This window comes from Bos taurus, chromosome 15 (genome assembly GCF_002263795.3).
Source record: "Bos taurus isolate L1 Dominette 01449 registration number 42190680 breed Hereford chromosome 15, ARS-UCD2.0, whole genome shotgun sequence".
Lineage (NCBI taxonomy): Eukaryota > Metazoa > Chordata > Mammalia > Artiodactyla > Bovidae > Bos > Bos taurus.
In genome coordinates, this window is record NC_037342.1 from 45,749,754 (window position 1) to 45,770,350 (window position 20,597).

The 20,597-nt window shown below is 40.2% G+C and overlaps 1 protein-coding gene across 7 annotated transcripts in view; it reads right to left on the reverse strand.

The window, feature by feature from the left end:
* Window positions 1–4,770: 4,770 nt before the first annotated feature.
* The window catches only part of ZNF215 (zinc finger protein 215), a 38,974-nt gene continuing 23,147 nt past the window's right edge, over window positions 4,771–20,597 (reverse strand). For 4 of the 7 annotated variants that reach the window (XM_059874760.1, XM_005216118.5, XM_010812564.4 and 1 more), the window contains exons 3-6: window positions 17,696–17,784; window positions 16,160–16,292; window positions 15,522–15,617; window positions 4,771–12,822 (exon numbers count right to left, since the gene is read on the reverse strand). In XM_059874760.1, coding sequence (XP_059730743.1) covers window positions 11,954–12,822; window positions 15,522–15,617; window positions 16,160–16,292; window positions 17,696–17,784 — 1,187 coding nt within the window. In that variant the 3' untranslated portion in view covers window positions 4,771–11,953. 7 annotated transcript variants of the gene reach the window in all.

Genomic DNA, 20,597 nt, shown 5'->3' on the forward strand with positions numbered 1-20,597 from the left:
GCTTGTGGTCATCACAATATATACAAATAATGAACCATCATGTTGTACACCTGAAGCTGTTATACGTCAACTGTATCTCAAAAACAAAAACACTTCTATTTATGCTACAGATAATCTAATTGGGTACAGAAGCCACTCCAAGGAGATCTGGTCACCCTATAGATATCACAGATATATCAAGAAAAGACTGAGGTCCACTAAAAGTCTCTCATCAGATCATTTTGGATCCTGTCCATTGCCAGGATGTCTTCCATTTGTCTCTAACACATGCCCACTATCTGTCATCTGCCTCTCTTGAATTATATGATTACCATTAAGATCAAGAAACCCATTTCCTTTGCAGCAGTTTTCACCATCATCTCTAGCTTAATCTTTCTAAATCCACTCTTTATCCTTCTCTAACATGAGAAGACTGACCTAAATGGTTCCCCTAGGACTCCAGCTTTGACTAGGCTTGGCCAGTGGGGAGCCCTGACAGACTGGAGGGTTGATTTTGACAGGCTACTTTTCTAGATCTGAAGTCACATTTCTTACCAAAGTGCCTTCTTTACATGACCTCCTTCTAGCTTCTCCTTGCTGTTGCCTCTTCAGGCAGGCCTAGCGATAAGATATCCCCTTGTTACTACCCCTGGAATATTCCCCTATTTCTTGGGGTTTCCCTAAACTCTGTCCATACCTCCTAAATAGTCCTATATTGTCAAACTGTCATCAAATTATTCTAAAATTAGAATCTGTTTCTGGCTAGGACCCAGACTGAAATATTTACTGGGACCAATGTGGACATACAAAACAGATCCTTTAAATGGGGTTCATTGGGCTGCTAGGAGCAGCACAGAGATAACCTCCTTGCTGGGAGGAAAATAATTTTAGGGCATAGAGATTTCTCCAATTATCACTAGTGGTAGAAGTGAATAAAAGTGCAGGTGAGGGCAAGGTGTTAAGAGATCAAGTGGCCATGGCATTTAGTTGCTATGGTGAAAATAATGATTTTAAAGATGTGGAGCCGTCTGGATTTTCAGTCACCTTAGAGAATAAACACAGAGAACAGGAGCAACCAAGAGCTGTGAGCATACAATTCAGACCCAGAAGAGGATCACCAGAAGGACCCTATGGAAATTTTGAAGTAGTTCCGATTTTCAACAATTGCAAGGCAAATATGACTAAGGATTGAACCCCACTCTGATTGAAATGGTTGCAGAATTGCAGTACCAATTAAATTCAGAACTTGGTATGAGATACGGTTAAGAAAACTGGTGAAGAACAATGGAAGGCACTTGGGTAGACACCAATGAGGCTAACACGGCCACCCCATTCCTCAGAACCTCTTCGGATGAAACAGTATCCTTTATCTACTTATTTGAGCATGTCACACCTCCAGACGATTCAAGCTTACTCCTGACTACACCTGGAGCATTTGCCTCACAAGCTGATACCACACCTCTCCACTACTCACCCCTACCACTGTCACTGGCTCCAGGCCCATAATGAGACTTAGATCTCAACTTAGCCCTAATAGAAAAAAATGCGAGCATTCCCAGATCCTAGAGATACCTGTTGTTAGCACTGTAAAAACTGCAAGATCTCTGTTTTAGCAAAAGCCATGAGAGAAATGGTGGGAATAGATTCTAAGATGGACCAAATGTAAATTACACTTGGAATGAATTCACTGTCATGGGTGCAAACATCTGGGGCCTGGAGTTTAATGTGTTACTTTAAACACAAGAAAACAACCTATTCTGTTAAACTGGTTAATTAAAACCTGGAATCAAACTGGGCCTACTTCTAATAACTTCTCAAATACCATAGGGAACAGTGTTCAGAGGTACAGGGTGATGGAATGTTGTAATGGATTATTACTCTCTTCTCCAAAGATAAGAGATGTTTTGAAAAAGGTGTAAAGACATTCTTGAAGAGTTTTGCAGTCTAAGCTAGAGATGATGGTGAAAACTGCTGCAAAGGAAATGGGTTTCTTGATCTTAATGGTAATCATATAATTCAAGAGAGGCAGATGACAGATAGTGGGCATGTGTTAGAGACAAAGGATCATAATTACTGAAATAAGTTATGGGAAGGTAGGAGTTATCAGTGTTCTGATCCAGAGGAATCTGTGCCAATGAAAACTTGATCACAGCTCCCTAAATATGAAGCAGATGGACAAATATTTAAGTGATTACTGTTACATTTAAGTAGGTATCAGAGAACCCGTGTGATGTGCTCACCCCCAGCTCATCTCTGACCTAGTCCCTCACTGATTGTTGCTGCTGTTGCTGAGTCAGGTGGTTCTTGAATCATGCTTGTTTTTTTGCTATCTCAGGTTGAGCTCTGCTTACTCCCTTACTTTATAGGCTGGATGCCTGGTCCTTTCTGCAACTCTTCTGTGCTTTCCTGTTGTAGATTGTGATCCTGTGCTGCCTGCCCTCTAGGGAAAGTCATGAATTCTTGAGGTTCCTGAATCCTTAACTCCTGACCTGTTCCCTTCAATGTATTCTTTTTAAAGGTTCTTCATACACGTTGTCAAATTGGCTATCCAGAAAAGCTAGTAAGTCAGTGGTTATTAGTTGCCATTTGGTTAACCATTATGCCAATGGTTATAGTTGCCATTTCTTGACAATCCTGTTAAAATTAAGCTTTACTATTCCTTTCATATGTTATGAGCACCAAATGCTATGTTTTTATTATTAGTAAAAACAGTATATCTCCTGTTTACTGGTTATCCTTTTTTCATGAATTGACAGTTCACTTTTTAGACCAGCTTTCACTGATGTTCAACTTTTAATTTTTGCTTTTAGTAAATATCAACCTACATTATAAATTCATCTAATGAATGTACCTGCATGATAAAAATGTAATTAGTTTTTTTTCCCACACCAATGTGAAGTGATAATTTATGATATACTAAATTCTTACAAACACCTAGGTCTAGTTACAGTTCTGTTCCAGAGATTTCAATTCCTAGGTTAGTACCATACTATGTAATATTAACTAGTTTTTTTTCCCCACACCAATGTGAAGTGATAATTTATGATATACTAAGGTTCCTATTATCGCTTCTCTTTAATAAAAAGTTTATAGTTATTTTAACGTGTTTCTTCTACAAAATGAACCTTACATCACTTTGTGAAAGAAATCTTCCCAATGAAATGTTTAATTAAAATTTAATAGTTTAATGTGGGGAGATTCAACATCTCTACAATAATCTTCTCATCTAGAAACATATTCCCACTTGCTCAAGGTATTTTTTTGAGGGAAGTGGGATGTATATAGTGTATCTAAATTCACTTATTAAATCTATGGTTTTCTTTGAAGCTAAGTATGTTTAACTTAGTATACATATCTTTTATTTTTTGGAAAGCTTAGAGATCTAGGAGGTAAAATAAGCATTTTCCTGAGAAAAAAAGATAAAAAATGAAAACAGTACTTTTATCTTTCAATTACCCAAAATAAAATAGCTTATAAAAAAGGTAAACTATTAGACTCAGAATGCCTAAAATGAGAATGTCGTAATCCATTATATTAAACATATCATTGCTTTGATGAATGACTGAACTATGTACCTCAAGAATTTATATTTGGAGTGTTTTGCTTTTGTTCGGGAAATTCATATAAATAAAAGACAACTTGTGGAGAATCCTATCAATTACTTCTGTAGGGATTTGTCTTAAGTTTTGTGGTATAAAGGATGAACAAATGAACACACAATAATTTTTCACATTTATTAACTCATTTTAGGGAGGGGTTCCGGAGAAGGCGATGGCACCCCACTCCAGTACTCTTGCCTGGAAAATCCCAGGGATGGAGGAACCTGGTGGGCTGCAGTCCATGGGGTCACGAAGAGTCAGACATGACTGAGCGACTTCATTTTCACTTTTTGCTTTCATGCATTGGAAAAGGAAATGGCAACCCACTCCAGTATTCTTGCCTGGAGAATCCCAGGGATGCAGGAGCCTGCTGGGCTGCCATCTATGGGGTCGCAGAGTTGGACATGACTGAAGTGACTTAGTAGCAGCAGCAGCAGCAGGGAGTGGTTCACTTCAGAATACATTTTCCACCTTTGGATAAGGTATGAACCCTGACAAAAGCCACCATCAACATTCATTGGGCATGTCTCCAGTGTGTTTCTTTGGGGGCAAACTAACATAAGCATATTGGTTCAAGAATCCTCTGGGATCCCGAGGCAGCTTACAGAAGAAAGGCAGTTCTGGTACACAGAGGATTAGGACTCTGTTGACCTTTTAATGTTTGGGATAAATGACAGCCTTAGGGTTATGGATGTCTCTCAAGCCTAGATCCCAGAGTACTTAAACAAATGCAGATATTGAGAATACATGTAGATTAATAACATATCTACCCACCACTGCAGCTGATAATACTCTTTCAGTTCCAGGCCCCACTCAGCACCAGGACACCCAAAGACATCACCACGGGTGGGGTAACTGGCGGTCTCTGTGGCCTTTGCATTAATTCAGAGTCAGTCCTTAGAAGTGTCCTTCTATATTCTCATGAGCTCCTGGTTGCTTGTGATCTTCTTATAAGGACTGAAAGTTTGAGTTTTATTAGATGTCAACTCCAAGGGTATTGCTTGGCTCCGCCCTAATATCTACTTCATCAATAGATCAGGTGAATGTAAGTATTCCATAGGTTTCATTTATGAACTAGGGAGAGATGATGGTGAAAGGTTGTTGTTGAATCACGCAAACACACCGGGATTCTTGGCCCCTGGAGGAGAAGAATTCAATCCGGGGCCAGAGACGAGGCTTGATTGCTCAGAGCTTTTGTGTAATAAAGTTTTATTAAAGTATAAAGGAGATAGAGAAAGCTTCTGACATAGGCATTAGAAGGGGGCAGAAAGAATACCCGCTTGCTAGTGTTAGCAATGAAATTATATACTCTCTAGTCTAGAAGAATGTCTGGAGGTTGTAAAGACCTCACCAGACCTACTCCCATAATTTACATTTTAAGATAACAGAATTAGCCAGAAGGTTTAATCTAGAGATTGTCTTTAAGCAGGATACATTATTGTTATATAATCCTAAGGAATGTGGAGAAAGAAAAAGTTTGTCCTTTTTTTCTCTTTGAGAATTCCAGACCCCTCTCTCCTTGGGGACCCCTAGACTCCTTATCAACCTGCCTAGGAAATGACTCTCTCATTCCCCCCTTTTCTTTTAGGAGAATTATGTTGTCTAGGGAAAAGGGGCGTCGTTCTCGTTCCATAACTACTTTTGAGCTGACAAGGGGCGTTGTCCCTAAATTGGTGAGGCAACATATTCTCCTAATCCTCATATTGAGGATATCTTATCCAGGGGCCCCAAATAGTAGTTGGAGGAAGCTACAGCAGTGGCAGGAGTTTGAGCAACCATTTGTAACTTAAAAGCTTTCATGTGGCTAGAAACAAATCCAGTTTTACAATTACAGATGCAAGCAACATAGTCATTAAAACAAGTTAAAATAGAAATTAAAAGTCACATTATGTCCATAGTTAAAGTGTAAAGTGTTGCACCAGTCCATTTTAGGGTTGGTACATGTCATCAGATGAAGAAGAGGCATCGCATGTGATTGTTGTCGAAGGTATTCACAGACTTGGAGAAAGTCTTTTCCTTGAAGTGGGGATGTCTACCACGGGACGCCTTCTACTGACGAAGAGGGGAGCGCTCTGCAGACCCAGCAGTTAGACCGATTGTGGAATGCAGCATAGGAGTGAGCCCAGGACAGGAAGACATTGTCTTGAGGAGCCAACGGCAGACTCAGGATATTTGGAGTCAGCAGAAGTAAGCTCACATAGGTTATCAGGTCCATCTAAGAGGTACAAAGTCAGAGCACAGAAAGTAAAGACATAAAATGAAGTCACTTAATTTTGGTCAGGGTGCCACCTCTTAACTCAAGGATGATGTACCCATGAATCAATTTCTGGCACTTTGACAGCTGTGAGAGAAGAAAGAATAACCTGGTAAGGACCTTCCCAGAGAGGCTCGAGGGATGGGCCCCCAGATCCCAATGTTTTTATAAGGACCTCGGTTCTTGGCTCAAATAGAGGCTTGCTTGTCTCGGAGGCTGGGTCAGGCAGGAGTCGTCTCCCGGAGTTCTGTTAACGCCTGTTGAAGAGCTGAGGTACATAATTAGTTAATTCCAAGGCTTCAGGGTCTATAACAATGTCTGTGAGTAAGGCCTTCCATAAATACATTCAAAGGGGGACAGTCCCTCCTTTTTGGGGGTAGTTTGAGCCCTCATTAAAGCTATGGTAGGACTTTAATCCATTTGTCCTGCGTCTCTTGAGTTAATTTGCGCAGATGTCTTTTGATAATGTCATTAGCTTTTTCAACTTTTTCGGAGGATTGGGGTCTCCAGGAACAGTGTAAGTGATATTTTATTTCTAGAGCTTTAGATACCCCCTGAGTTACAGCAGCTTTAAAGGCAGAGCCATTGTCACTCTGAAGGCTCCGTGGCAGCCCAAACCTGGGGATAATTTTATGGATTAAAATCTTTATAACTTCTTTAGCCTACGACAGGGAAAAGCCTCAATCCATCCAGTAAAGGTATTTACCCAAACTTGTAAGCAAGAATATCCATTAGCTTTTGGCACATGAGTAAAATCGATTTCCCAATCCTCTCTAGGATACTTCTCACTTCGTTGTAATCCAGATTTTGTTAGCTTTTCAGTCTTTAGGTTATTTTTTTGACAAATCTCACACCTTTTGATAATATTCTTTAAAGTTTTCATTACATTTTTATCTTTAAACAAATGAGAAACCATCTGGTAAGTACTCTCGGCACCCAAATGAAAACTCTGATGTAAACCCTTAAGAATTTTCCACTGAGCATTTTTAGGAATTATTAATCGTCCATCCTCGGACTGTAACCATCCTTTATCAGTAATCTTTGTTCCTCGTTTCTCATATTCTTTTAATTTTTTCTCAGTATATTGGGGTTTTTCCTGTTCCACAGGACCTGTCCAGATCAAAGGCCACTTTTCTGGCTTGACAGTCAGCCAGATGATTACCTTCGGCTATTTTACTCCCATCCCTGCTGTGCCCTTTGCAGTGCATAACAGCTACTTCTTTAGGACAATATATAGCAGTTAAAAGTCTCTCAATCTCTCTGAAATGCTTAATAGGTTCTCCTGTTGCTGTTTTAAAGTGTCTCTCTTCCCATATTGCAGCATGAGCATGTAAAGTCAAATAAGTATACTTAGAATCTGTGTAGATATTTACCCGCTGCCCTTTGCTTAACTCTAGGGCTCAGGTCAGGGCCACAAGCTCCACTAACTGAGCACTGGTTTCCTAGGGGAGAGATTTTGCTTCCAAAACCTGTTCAGCAGTCACCACGGCGTAACCTGCTTTACGCTTTTCATCCTGAACAAAAGAACTGCCATCTGTAAATATTTCCATGTCAGGACTGTCTAATGGGGTATCCTTTAGATCTTCCCGAGCTGCATAAAGTTAGGAATTGAGAACAATCGTGATCAGGTGTTTCATTTTCCTTTTCAGGAAGGAAAGTGGCAGGATTTAGATTTCCACAAACTTTAAGCTTAGTTACTGGTCCTTCTAACAACAATAACTGATATTTAAGAAGCCTACTGTCTGTCATCCAAATATTAACCTTAGAATTTAAGATTCCACTCACATCATGAGAAGTCAGTACAGTAAGGTTTTGTCCATTAACTGTTTTTAAAGCTTCAGGTGCTAATAAAGCCGCTGCCCCAATTACTCTTAGGCAGTGGGGCCACCCATGTGAAACTACATCTAATTCTCTGTTTAGATAAGCAATAGGTTGCTGGTGAGGCCCTCGGGGTTGTGTCAAAACTCCCAATGCCACACCTTTTCTTTCAGTGACAAACAAATTAAATTTTGACCCTGTGGGCAAGCTCAGAGCTGGAGCTTGCAGGACAGCAGTCTGAAGAACCTTAAATGTCTTTTGAGTTTCTGGAGACCAAACCAGTTTGTTGGTTTGGGCCTGCTGAGTTTCAGCTATAAGTTTATATAAAGGCCGGGCAAGTTCCCCATAACCCGGGATCCAAATGTGACAGTAACCTGTGATTTCCAAAAATCTTCTCAATTGTCTTAAAGTCATAGGTAGGAGGTGATTTAGTATAGGTTTAATTCTCTCAGGGCCTATGGCCCTAGTCCCTTCTGATATGATTAGGTCCAGATATCTAACAGATTGTTGACAAAACTGAGCCTTTTTTATTGATGTCTTGTAACCACAGCCTGCCAGAAAGTTTAAGAAATCTTCTGAGGCTTGCGAACAAGCTTCCTCTGTCTCAGCACAGAGCAAAATATCATCTACATATTGTAACACCACCGCTTCAGAGCTATTAAAGTTTTGTAGATCCCGTGACAAACTTTGTCCGAATAAGTGAGGACTGTCACGAAATCTCTGGGGGCAAAACTGTCCAGGTTAACTGAGAAGCTGGCTGCGTAGGGTCTTCAAAGACTTACTGAGAAATATTTGGCCCGTTCAGGAATTTCAGACAATAGAGTATAAGGATTAGTCACCACGGGGTGTAAAGGAACTACAGCCTCATTTATTATTTGTAAATCTTGAACTAGTCTCCATTGACCATTTGATTTTTTTATACCCAAAATAGGAGTGTTGCAAGGACTGTTACAGGGAATTAATAGTCCCTGCTCCTTTAAATTTTTGATGATGGGTTTTAACCCTTTCTTAACTTCAGGTTTCAGTGGATACTGCTTGTTATGCGGAAATACGTGTGGGTCTTTGAGCTTAACAACTACAGGAATAGCATTTTGTGCTCGACCCACAGATTTTCCATCAGCCCATACTCTAGGATTTACATTTTGTTCAACTAAAGGGAGAGAAAGGAAGGGCTCCATATTCATGAAAACAGAGGCATGGACCTTGCTCAGTATATCCCTTCCCAAAAGGGGTGAGGGAGATTTTGGCAGGATCAGAAACTCGTGTGAAAACAGCACAGAACAATCCCACTTCTGGTGCCCCTCCTTTGCACAGTAATAGTAAGCCCATCCCTTTTCACCTGGGCCCCTCTGGGCATTTTTCTCAGGCTGTTTAAGAACGTTTTTCATAGCCATGGCGAAGGCTTCCGCCTTTTCCTGTCTTTTTTTTTTGCCTTTTTTTCTTTTCCTCATATTCCCTACCATAATAAGACTGTCTGAGCCAGTTGTAACAGAGAATCTAAAGACTGATTTGGTCCATAGGCCTGTTTTAATAGCTTACTGCGGATATCTGGAGCCGACTGAGTGAGAAATCTATCCTTTAAGATCACTTTTTCCTCTTCACTTTCGGGATCAATCTCAGTGAATCTGCGAAAGGCTTCTCTCAGTCTATCTAGGAATTTACCAGGAGCTTCCTTCTCCTCCTATTCTATGTCTGCCAATTTGCCATAGTTTAAAGGCTTAGAACGCGCCTGCCTAAGTCCTTCAAGAATACATCTAACAAAATGACTCTGATCCCATCTTCCTTTAGCTGTGTTGTAGTCCCAGTCTGGTTCTATAGTTGGGACCGCCTGACTCCCAGTGAGGAGGGCCACTATCTCGTTCTCCCTCTTCCCTACTGATTTATTACCAAGCCATTCATCTCCATAAGCAACCGCTTTTCCCAAAACTTGAATCTTTGACTTGGGAGCCAGCGTTTGTCCCAAGATATACATCACATCCTTCCAAGTGAGGTCATAAAGCAGAGTAACACCTTTAAAAGCTCTAATATATTTTTCTGGGTCATCTAAATAGTCTCTCAGATCCTCCTTGATTCTTTGTATTTTTTGATAAGAGAAAGGCTTATTAACTCTCACAGACTGATTATTTTTCCCAGTGGGTGTTTCATAAAGAGGCAACAGCTTGTGTGGCTATTCCTCAGTCTCTCTGGCTGCTCTGCGCATATGATCCCAGGGATAGATTGGAGAAACCTGTTTTTCTTTTTCTCTCTGCCTCCTGTCCTCCATCTCATCTCTTACTTCGATGGTCTGAGTTTCTACTGAAACCAGAGTAGTCCGAGGTCGTACTGAGACAGGAGTTGTTTGGACCTCCATGTGGGCAGTTTGAATCCCAGTTTGGAGTCCCCGGTACAGGGGCAAAGTAAGAGGACAGGAGGGAGCTTGGGAATCAAATCTATCCCAGTTTTTCAGGATACAGTTCAAAGGAGTGAGGCTGCAATTGTTAGCTCCCATCTGTAAGAGAGAAAAAAAAGCGACCAGCGCCATTTTTTCTACCGGAGGCGTCCCTCCCTGCTCTAGATGGGGGTGTAGACAGACGTTACACCAAAAGCTTTTCCTTCCTGGTCGGACTTAGTCTGTCCCTTACCGATGCAGGCGCTGTACTCGTCCCTCCCGGTTCTACCACCGATGGGGTGGGGATGTACCAGGGGTAGACTTGATAGCATCCCTACTTGACGTCCAGCTCTTCCCCTTTAACCTTGTTTGCCTCTGATGTCACCCGGGGTGAATCAGAGTAACCTTCCGGAATGCCTCCCAAGCTAAGACCGCTGTGGGAAACATTCATCACCTGAGTGCCTGTGCACGACCCTGAGTATTTCCTGACCACAATAAGACTGACACGAACATAAAACTGAGATGTTCTTTTCTAGCATCACCACACCATTATAACAGCCTCCTCTGATCCACTAAGAGCCGGCATTACCAAAGAAAAAAAACCCAGTGCAGTCCCAATCTGAGTAACCTTTAACCTCAGAGATGTTCTGGGAGCTAGAGCTCCATCTAGCTTCCGAACTTTCGATTCCTAGCGAGGCTAGGCGCTTTACTGGCCACCAATCCAAGTTTGGGACCTAAGCCACCGTACACAATAACAGTATAGATCACAAGTCCCTTGAAAGTCTATGATCCAATAGATTAGGTTAGTACTTCTAATTCCCAAAGAGTTATGAAATGGTCAGAGACCGAAAAGTTTGACCGAGAAAGGAGAGTTCGGTCCACACGCTTTGCCCATTTCTGGTCGGTTCCCGAAGGAGACATTGGGCGCCTCTTGGCATTGGCAGGTCGGTATAACACCCCGACAGGTTTCTGCCATAAGCTGTATGAGATCACCGTGGAACCGCAGAGCAGGGCTCCTTACTTGCTTCATGCAGGGCATGCCATTCATTCACACAAGCACATGGTAGAGTTAGTAAAGCATGGCAGAAAACGTGTTCACTAAGAGAACAAAGAACTAAAGCTCCAAGCATCCTTACCCTGTCCTGAAGGATCCTGGACGAGCCCCCAAGATGAAAGGTTGTTGTTGAATCACGCGAATACACCGGGATTCTTGGCCCCCGGAGAAGAAGAATTCAATCTGGGGCCAGAGACGAGGCTTTATTGCTCAGAGCTTTTGTGTAATAAAGTTTTTTTAAAGTATAAAGGAGATAGAGAAAGCTTCTGACATAGGCATCAGAAGGGGGCAGAAAGAGTACCCGCTTGCTAGTGTTAGCAATGAAGTTATATACTCTCCAATGAATCCAAAGAATGTCTGGAGGTTGTAAAGACCTCACCTGACCTACTCCCATAATTTACATTTTAAGATAACAGAATTAGCCAGAAGGTTTAATCCAGAGACTGTCCTTAGGCAGGATACATTATTGTTATATAATCCTAAGGAATGTGGAGAAAGAAAAAAAGTTTGTCCTTCCTTCCTCCTTGAGAATTCCAGACCCCTCTCTCCTTGGGGACTCCTAGACTCCTTATCAACCTGCCTAGGAAATGACTCTCTCATTGGTAAATGGACATCAGAATGACAACAAACACTACCACGTTGCTGTGTTTAATTCCGAACCCTTATGGCTTCATATGAAACCTGGAAAAGCTCCCTCAGATTTCTATCCAATTTATCTCCAGTATTAATTCATTCATATCAATTAAAGAATACTCTCTGACAAATATTTTCTTCCATTTACTATATGCACAGGATTCCTTCCAGAAGAAATTCACAGACTTTGAACGAGTTTTGCACTCTGACTGAAGGAATCCCACATTGTTGCTATCACAGGACTTCTCTCAAGTATGAATTTTTTGGTGTTTAAGCAGGTTTGAACTTCTGTTAAAGGTTTTCTTACATTGCTTACATTTGAATGGTTTCTCTCCTGTATGAATTGTTTGATGTCGAGTAAGTGAGGAGCCACGGGTGAAGGATTTTCCACACTTAACACATTCATAGAGATTATTTGCAGAATGGAGTCCTGGATTTTTATTACTGTCTTCATGCTCACTGATGGCTTTTCCACATTGACTGCCTTCCCAGGCTTTTGTTGCAGCGTGAATTTTTTGATGCTTTGTAAGGTTTGAACGTCGGTTGAAGCATCTTCCACATTCACTGCATTGATAGGGTCTCTCTCCTGTGTGAATGATCTGATGTCGAATGAGTGATGAACTGCGGCTGAAGGCCTTTCCACACTGATAACATTTATAGAAATTCACGGTGGTATGACTTTTGGGGTGCTGAATATCTGTACTCAGGCTCAAGGCACTCCCACACTTATATTCTGAATGCTGCTTACCTATTGAGTCTAAATTAAATTCAAAGTTAGTTTTAAGCTGATCACACTTTGGGGAATCCTTTCTCATAGGAATTTCCTGTTGTGTATCAAAAATTGACTTAACTGACTTAACATCAGCGCTTACCTTATTTTCACTATATTCAAAGTCTCCCTCCTCAGTGTACATTATATTAGGAATGAAAACTTCTTGTGGCAAATTTGTGTCCCAGGGTTCCTGATTCCTATATAACCAGTCATCACTGTTCCAGGCATCTACAGGAAAATGTTCACCTTCGGTCAATCTTGTCATAATCACTGCATGGGATGATTCTTCTCCAGAAATTCTCTGTTTTGGGACTAATTCCTGATTTTCTGAAATTCTCTCTCTGTCTAGAAATAAATAAAAAAATGCCATGAACTGGAAGGAAAATTGCTTAATTAGGAAAGGAATGCTAAGCCACATAATGGTATACACATTATCTTATGGATCTTTAAATACAGAATTGAAATGTGAGGTGGGGTTAGAAAACAAGGACTATAGAAGAAATAAATGAGATAAAAATATTAAAAAGAGGATGAGATCATAAAATATGAGGAGAGCTATTTAGGAATACTAAGGAGAATACACAGAACTTGGCAGAATATCAGTATATATACAGAGATGGCATGGCATATCACATTTCAAGCCATCACTGGTTCATAACTAGTCTGTAAGAGTTATACCTAATATTGCTTTCTCCAATAACTTGTCTCTTTTAACCCAAGCTGTTTGAAAAAATAAGCCCTTCTAAAATACCAATTTAATCATTTCTTTAGGAACATGTCTAAATTTATAGGCCCTGTACCTTAACCATCTGAAAGCAAACCTGCAATCATAGTGCCCCTATTATCCTTATGGCAGCAGTTATTCCCTGTATTTAATAGAGGCAGAAAGAACTGAAATATATGATAGCATGGAAACTATTCTTATTCTGGGCGCAAAAATCACTCCTGATTCTAAAAGTGCTCAAACATTTTTCTATGTGTTTCTTAGGACTCAAAACTTTACCTGATTCAGGTTGGGTTTTTCTCTTTTCACCTCTCTTTAAGTTTCTGTATTTCTTTTGATAAAGTTTCACTTCCCTTCTCTAAATTCCCTTTCACTTAGTTTCTGTGTGTGTGTATATATATATATATACACACACACACATACACACACCCAGTAAACTGTGCATTCTAGCATTTCTTTAAAAATTAAATTTAAATGAACTTTCTTTCTCTTTTTCCACATAATTTCAGATATGTCTAACACTGTTGTCTTCCATGATTTATCAGTAGCTAAATAAGATCTTCAGCTTTGCAGTTTCACACAGTTTCTAGGACATCTCCGCTTGACTATTCCTACTCTCTTCCAAAACTCAACAAATGAGAGACTATCTCCCTCCATGTGGAAACAGCTTCCCTTGACATCCTCATTTTTGTTCAATGAGTCACTGGTCTTTTAACATTTACACTGGAGTTTATAAAGAAAACTTGAATAACCACGGCTCTTCATCTCTCACATCTAATCTGTCCTTAGGTAATACTGTTTTACTTGATGAAATGACTTTTACCTCAAAGCAGCTCCCACTGATACATCCAACTTTGTCAAGTATATATCAATTCAGCCTCCTTTAGTCTAATTTCTAGGAGCAATCATCATTTGTCTATACAATGCCCATGCTAGAACGTAGACTATTAAACAGAGTGTCCCAGGGTGGAGCCCAGGCATATACTGGGAATCCTGACTGCAGTCTTCCTGTCTCCACCTCACCAGTGTATGTTGGATGTGTGGGAGCAGATAACCTGTTCCTTGAAGTCACAGGTTTTCAGAGCAAGAGGAATCTCTTCCAAACCTGGACTTAATTCACAGAATGAGTTTCTGGACTTCAAACTTGATGCCATAATGAGATGACATCTGGGGAGAGAGTAAATGTAATTAACAAGGAAAATGAAGTCAATTTGTGGTCAGAGGACAAACTACAGCAGATCAAAATTATGGCACGTTCTCTGATATGCTCTTCAGAGAGAAGTGCAGGGTTTTTTAGTGTTTTTTTTTCCTTCCCCGGGAATTTGGGCTGGTCCTGTCCCTGCTTAGCCGACAGAATGTAGCAGAAGTGATACTAGGCTACTTCTGGGCCTGGCCTTCAGAAGACTGACAGCTTCCAACTCCTCTCAGGAAGTTTCCTCTCAGAGCATGGCTGCTGTGCTGTGAGGAGCCCTTGCCTCAGGAGGCCAGGTACAGGTATTCTGGTCCACAGGACCAGCAAAATTCCCATGACAGCCTGCATCAACCTCCGGCTATGTGATGAGTCATCCTGGCCATTCCATCCCACTCAAGTGGCCAGAACACCCATCCTCAGCCAACATCATATGGAATGTAAGAATTCCTAAGTCAACTCACAAAATTGTGAGAATTACTAAGATAACTGTTTTAAGTCACTAAGTTTTAGGATGATCTGTAAGAAGTAAAAGATGATCAAAACCATAATTGTTCTAGCAGTATTTACTGAACAGCAAATTTCCTGGTTGTATTTCCCTAATAAGTATGTTCTCCTTACATTTGTACAACTCATTTTTCACATAAATTTCTCACATTTTTTACTCCTATTTAAAAAATCACTTTAATGTATTTTGTTATTTTCAAGTCACTTAGTTCTAAGATGTAGAAAACCTACTAATATATTTTTATATCTGGCCATCTTACAAAATCCTTAACAGATATAATAATTTTGATACTGAGGATATATTTTGATAAATATAAGTGATGCCTAGCTGCATCACTTTTCAGTACACCAGAAACTAACACAACATTGTAAATCAACTACACACCAATTAAAAAAAAAATAAGGAGTCTGTGTTTCTAACCCACACCACTGTTTTGCCTGTTCACATAAGAAAAAAAAAAGTCTGTGAATGAAAAGCAATGACTTTTTTTCTTCAAAGTTTAGCTGGTTTGTTGTCACCTCCTAACTATCAACTCAAACCCAACTCAAACTGGGTCATACATTATCTGTGTATTTAATGAACAGAAGCTTCTTACAAATGCCTCAGATCTGCCTGATTCTTACCAAAAACAGCTGTTCTTGGGATTTCTTGCTCCATTATCCAACTTTCTTTCTTACTCTCCAACTTGGAGGTCTCAACTGGTTTGGAAAGTAGATGCTCTTTTCATGGGGAAAAGGAAACAAAGACATTTCAGACATTTTTATAGGGAAGAGAATTCAATCCCAAAGTAGTAGTCTCTGAGCTGCTAAAAGATAAGGCCAGTGAACCTGTGCATTTCTAGCTCTGCATCAGAAAGGACTTTGAATCACATTCAGCAAGAGCATCTGCTCTTGTTCCCAAAAGTTATTAGAAAATCTAAACCCAAACTCAAATATCCTCAACCACTTCAGCAGTCCTAGTTTTTAACAGAAGTTGAAGAGACTACTGGGCTTCCCAGGTGGCGCTAGTGGTAAAGAACCCACCCAACAATGCAGGAGACATAAGAGATGAGGCTTGGATCCCTGGGTCAGGAAGATCCCCTGGAGGAAGGCATGGCAACTCACTCCAGTATTCTTGCCTGGAGAATCCCCATAAACAGAAGAGCCTGGCAGGCTACATACAGTCCGTAGGGTTGCAAAGAGTTGGACACGACTGAAGCAACTGAGCACGCATGCATGAAGAGACTACTAAAGGGCAGATTAGGTAAATACACAGATACTACCTTTATGCAGTGAATTCAGGTTCCTATAGTTCTCCAGCATCACATGCCTGTACAGGTTCTTTACAGCAGGGTCCAGTTGCCCCCACTCTTCTTTGCTGAATTCCACAACCACATCTTCTAATTTCACTGGTTCCTAAAACATTAAGTTCCTATTTAAATAAAGGTCTCCAAAATATCAGTATTACTAGAGAAGAAATGAATTTGGAAAGAATAGGGTAGGTGGTCACAATATATACAAATATACAAAAATAATTGATAGGACAGTGTTGGGAGTTCTAAGTGTTAAAAATCAAGTTACATGAGGGCCTATCAACTTGGTACTCTGTGAGGGCTGCAAAAGGAAAATGAAGGGCCGTCCTAACTCTAGATGAGCTTATATTTTAATTGAAGAGAAAAAACAGTTGGAATAACTGTGGAACAAAAAATTACTATAGAGTACAAATAACTTACACAAAGAGTTCAGAACAGGAAGAGTTTAAGGTAGAATTGTAGGAAATTTGTAATGAAGATGTAGGCTCTGCTAGAAGAGGGAGCATCTCTAATTAGGAAATGCAACCTTTTGATGCCTCATCCTTCAGGTCTCAGAGCCCAGTGTCACTCTGTTAAATACGTTTTTTTTTTTCCTCTGATTACCCAACAAAGTGGCCTTCTTCCTAATCAGTCTACTGGGTTATGTTTATTTTTCTCTGTAATAATTATTACTATCTGCAATTATCTTATTTGCTTGTATTTGTCTGTCTACTTCTACTAGAATATAATCTCCATGAAGGCAGGTGTTTTGTTTTCTGTCATATTCCCAGCCCTTAGAAATGTTAGGTACTGCAAAAATACTTATTATAAAGGTCCTCATCCCATTAGTTGTTGCACTTCTCTGTTCAGCACTCTTAACCTTGTCCTTCTAGGCACCACCAATCACACTGAAATACAAATCACACAAACCGTCCTCTACCTCAGAGCCAGTCTTTGTGAATAAGCTGTCTACATGTGTTCTGCCTACTTCCTCACTTTTCCTCTCCTCAACCCTCAACAATCTGGCCTCTGTTCGCATGCATGAGTATATCTCCTTCACGCTAAGAGAACAGACACTACTCAGCTGTACTTTCCTGAACTTTTGAAGAACTGAAATATGAAATGTACTTGAAAATGCTCATCCTTTGCTTTCAAGGTGACATCATATTGACCTGGTTTTCCTCTACAACTTTGGTCCCTTCATTTCAGTATCCTTTGAGGTTTCTTCTGCTCTTGCCTATTAACTGACATTGCTCAGGATTCTGCCCTTGGCTTTCTTCACTTTGAATTCTAAGCATTCCCTGGGGAGGCCCTATGCCTACAGTTTCAGTTATCATCTACAATCTTGAGGGCATAGATGCACAGAGAATATACAAAATTAAATATTTTCCAAAAAGTGTATCATCAACTAAAATGGGTCCAGTGTCCTGTGGCAGAGTAACAGTCATGCCCTTATGTTTGGCAAAAGTTCAAAGACCAAGAGAGAAAAGGCAGGATGTTTCAATAAAGACTGGAATCCTAATTTACCTGGGATTTGCCTGTTATTAAGTCAGCTTCCATTTTCTCTTTCTTGAAGCTCCCTTTCTGATGTAGGACAGAATCCTTGCAGGTTATACCTGAAGATGAAAAAAACATTAGGGAGAAATATTTTTCCCCAGAGAAACTTCTAATAATTACAGCAGTTTCACCATGCTACTTCAGAAGCTTGAAAAAAATGTCAAGTTCTACCAGCAACCAGAATCTCCAGGGGTGGGGCCCAGATTTTTATTTAATTCTTTATTATGATTTACTTTTTGACTGCACCATGCAGCATGCAGGATCTTAGTTCACTGAACCAGGGATGGAAACCACAACCCCTGCAGTAGAAGCAAGGAGTCTAAACCACTGGACCACTAGGGAAGTCCCTGATCTTATAGTTTTAAAAAGGTCTAAAAGTGATTCTGATATTCTATTAGGGGTGGAGAACTACTAGATCAGAGAGAAGAGGGAAAATAGTACTTTGATGCCTCATCTGTGGTTATAGCAGATCAAAAAAATAATAACTATAATCTTGTCAAAACTAAATCCTAATTAAGGCTGAGCCACCACAGGCTGTAATTCTACTGGGAGCTAATGATATTTTACCTAACCAATCACTTCCTCAAAGACACTGGGGATTACTTTGCGCAAGGATTCTTTTCCTCTAAGTTGCTTTGTGTATACTACACACAGACTTAATGACTCTTCTATGACATAAAAATCTTTGCAGCAACCAATTCTGTTCTCCAGCCCTTTGGTGAGACACACATATATATATATATATACACCCAAGGGCTAGTTTCTAATGTTACTCCAAGATTCATTACTTACACCACTAATCCTCAAATGTCAGTCTATGGACCAATACTGGTCTGTAACTATTTCACCCTTATTGATTCAGGGTGAAATAAGAAAAAACAAAAACAATGCAAGAAATATTTATGAGACCGTTTTGTAAATAAAGGCAAAATTGAGGGGAAAAAACCCCAAAATTTCAGCAACATGCCATTTGAATGTTGCCAGTAAGATTATACTCTGTTAACTTTATTCAGGCCTATAACACTTTGTGAAACCCTGGTCCCATAATTCTTCAGACAGTGACTACTGCATTTTTTAGTCTTGTCATTCTTAGAAATATGCAAGATATATCTTGAAAAGATGCAAAAGCCTTAAATCAACCATCCTCCATTTTATCACTCTCACTGAGTACTGTTTCCTTTCCATAACTCTTTTCCCTCCTGACCTCCTTTCTAAACCTTTACAACTGTGTTCTCTGAAACTCTTATGCCATTCAAAGAAAAATTCACAAATTAATACATTCCCAAGCTCTTTTTATATTCTTTCTCCCTTTTAATTTAAAATGGATCTTGCCCACCAAACACACCTCTTCTCATTCTCCACTACTATGGTCTTGGTAGTTGCTTAGATATAGTCATACTTTCTCCATCTCCACTTCCTCAAAAAGATTTTTTACTTGCTTGACATTTTTAAAATTACTGATTCAATCTCTTCAGCTATGGGTTCAGAATCAGTCTGGGTCGTTTTGGAAAATTTTCTATTTCATCTAAATTTTCACAGTGTCCTCTTTGATTTATGCAAGTTTAATAATAATCCCCCTACCTTTATTCCTGATCTCAGTGATTTTAGTCTTTTTTTTTCTTGATCATTGTAGCTAAACTTTTATCAATATTGCTAATCTTCAACTTTTAAAAAATTTTATAAAGCCTATATTCTTTGTTTTCTGTGTCCACTTAAGTGTCTTTCATCAGCTTAGTGGTTAGCTAGCGATTCCACAGAGATTCCCTTAAATGCTTGAAACAGGGAGAGGAAGCCTGGCGTGCTGCAGTCCATGAGGTTGCAAAGAATTAGACATGACTGAGCGACTGAACTGAACTGTGGAGGGGGGAAAACCTCAAAACCATTCCCTAGCCTTTGTAGATGGGCTGTCTGCACAGGGAATGCCTTCAACATTTAGCCAGATAGTTATCACCTCTGCTTGAGCGGAGCCTGAAGACTGGACAGAGGTGAGAATCAGGGAATCCTCAGGTCTTTTAGAACACATACCCAGCCTCCTAGATCTCTAAGAATTTGTAGGAGCTTCCAAATCCTTTACTCCCTAAAGCACCTTTCCTCCCAATCTTTTTGTTTGTCCCAACTGTTTATTTGCTGTTCTAGGTGGCAGTAGTTAATATAGTTTTCATTAAATGTTTTCAACAAATGCTAGCCAGTAGCCTCTCAGCCCTGAGAGGTCTGTGTATGCTTAGTCACTCAGTCCTGTCCAACTCTTTGCAACCCCATGGACTGTAGCTGCCAGGCTCAGTCCATGGGATTCTCCAGGCAAGAATCCTGGAGTGGGTTGCCATTTCCTCCTCCAGGGGATCTTCCCAACACAGGGATTGAACCCAGGTCTCCTGCATTGCAGACAGATTCTTTACTGTCTGAACCACTATGGAAGCCCTCCTGAGAGACCTAAGTTAAGTAAAAATAAAGGCAAACCCTTTAAGTGGATTCTTCAGGGATCCACAGCACGTTATAAGAAACCAAAAGCCTTTCCCAGTCCTGTATTACCCTGCAACCTCTCATTTCCTTCCCAACTAAACTTCTCAGGAATAGTCTATAATCATTATCACACTCTCACCTCATATTTCATTTTTTTTTTTACCCATGTGATAGGCAGAATAATAGGCCTCTTGAGATATTCATGCCCAAACCCTTGGATAGTATGGCAAAAGGGATTCTGTAACATTAAAGATCTTTGAGATGAAGAAATGATTCTGGATTATCTGGGTGGTCTCAATCAAATCACATAGTTCTTGAAAAGCAGAAAACCTTTCCCAGCTGTGGTCAGTGAAACAGAGAAAGTGAAAGAATGAGTGTGAGCAACTGCATGTGTGCCAGCACACACCGTGAC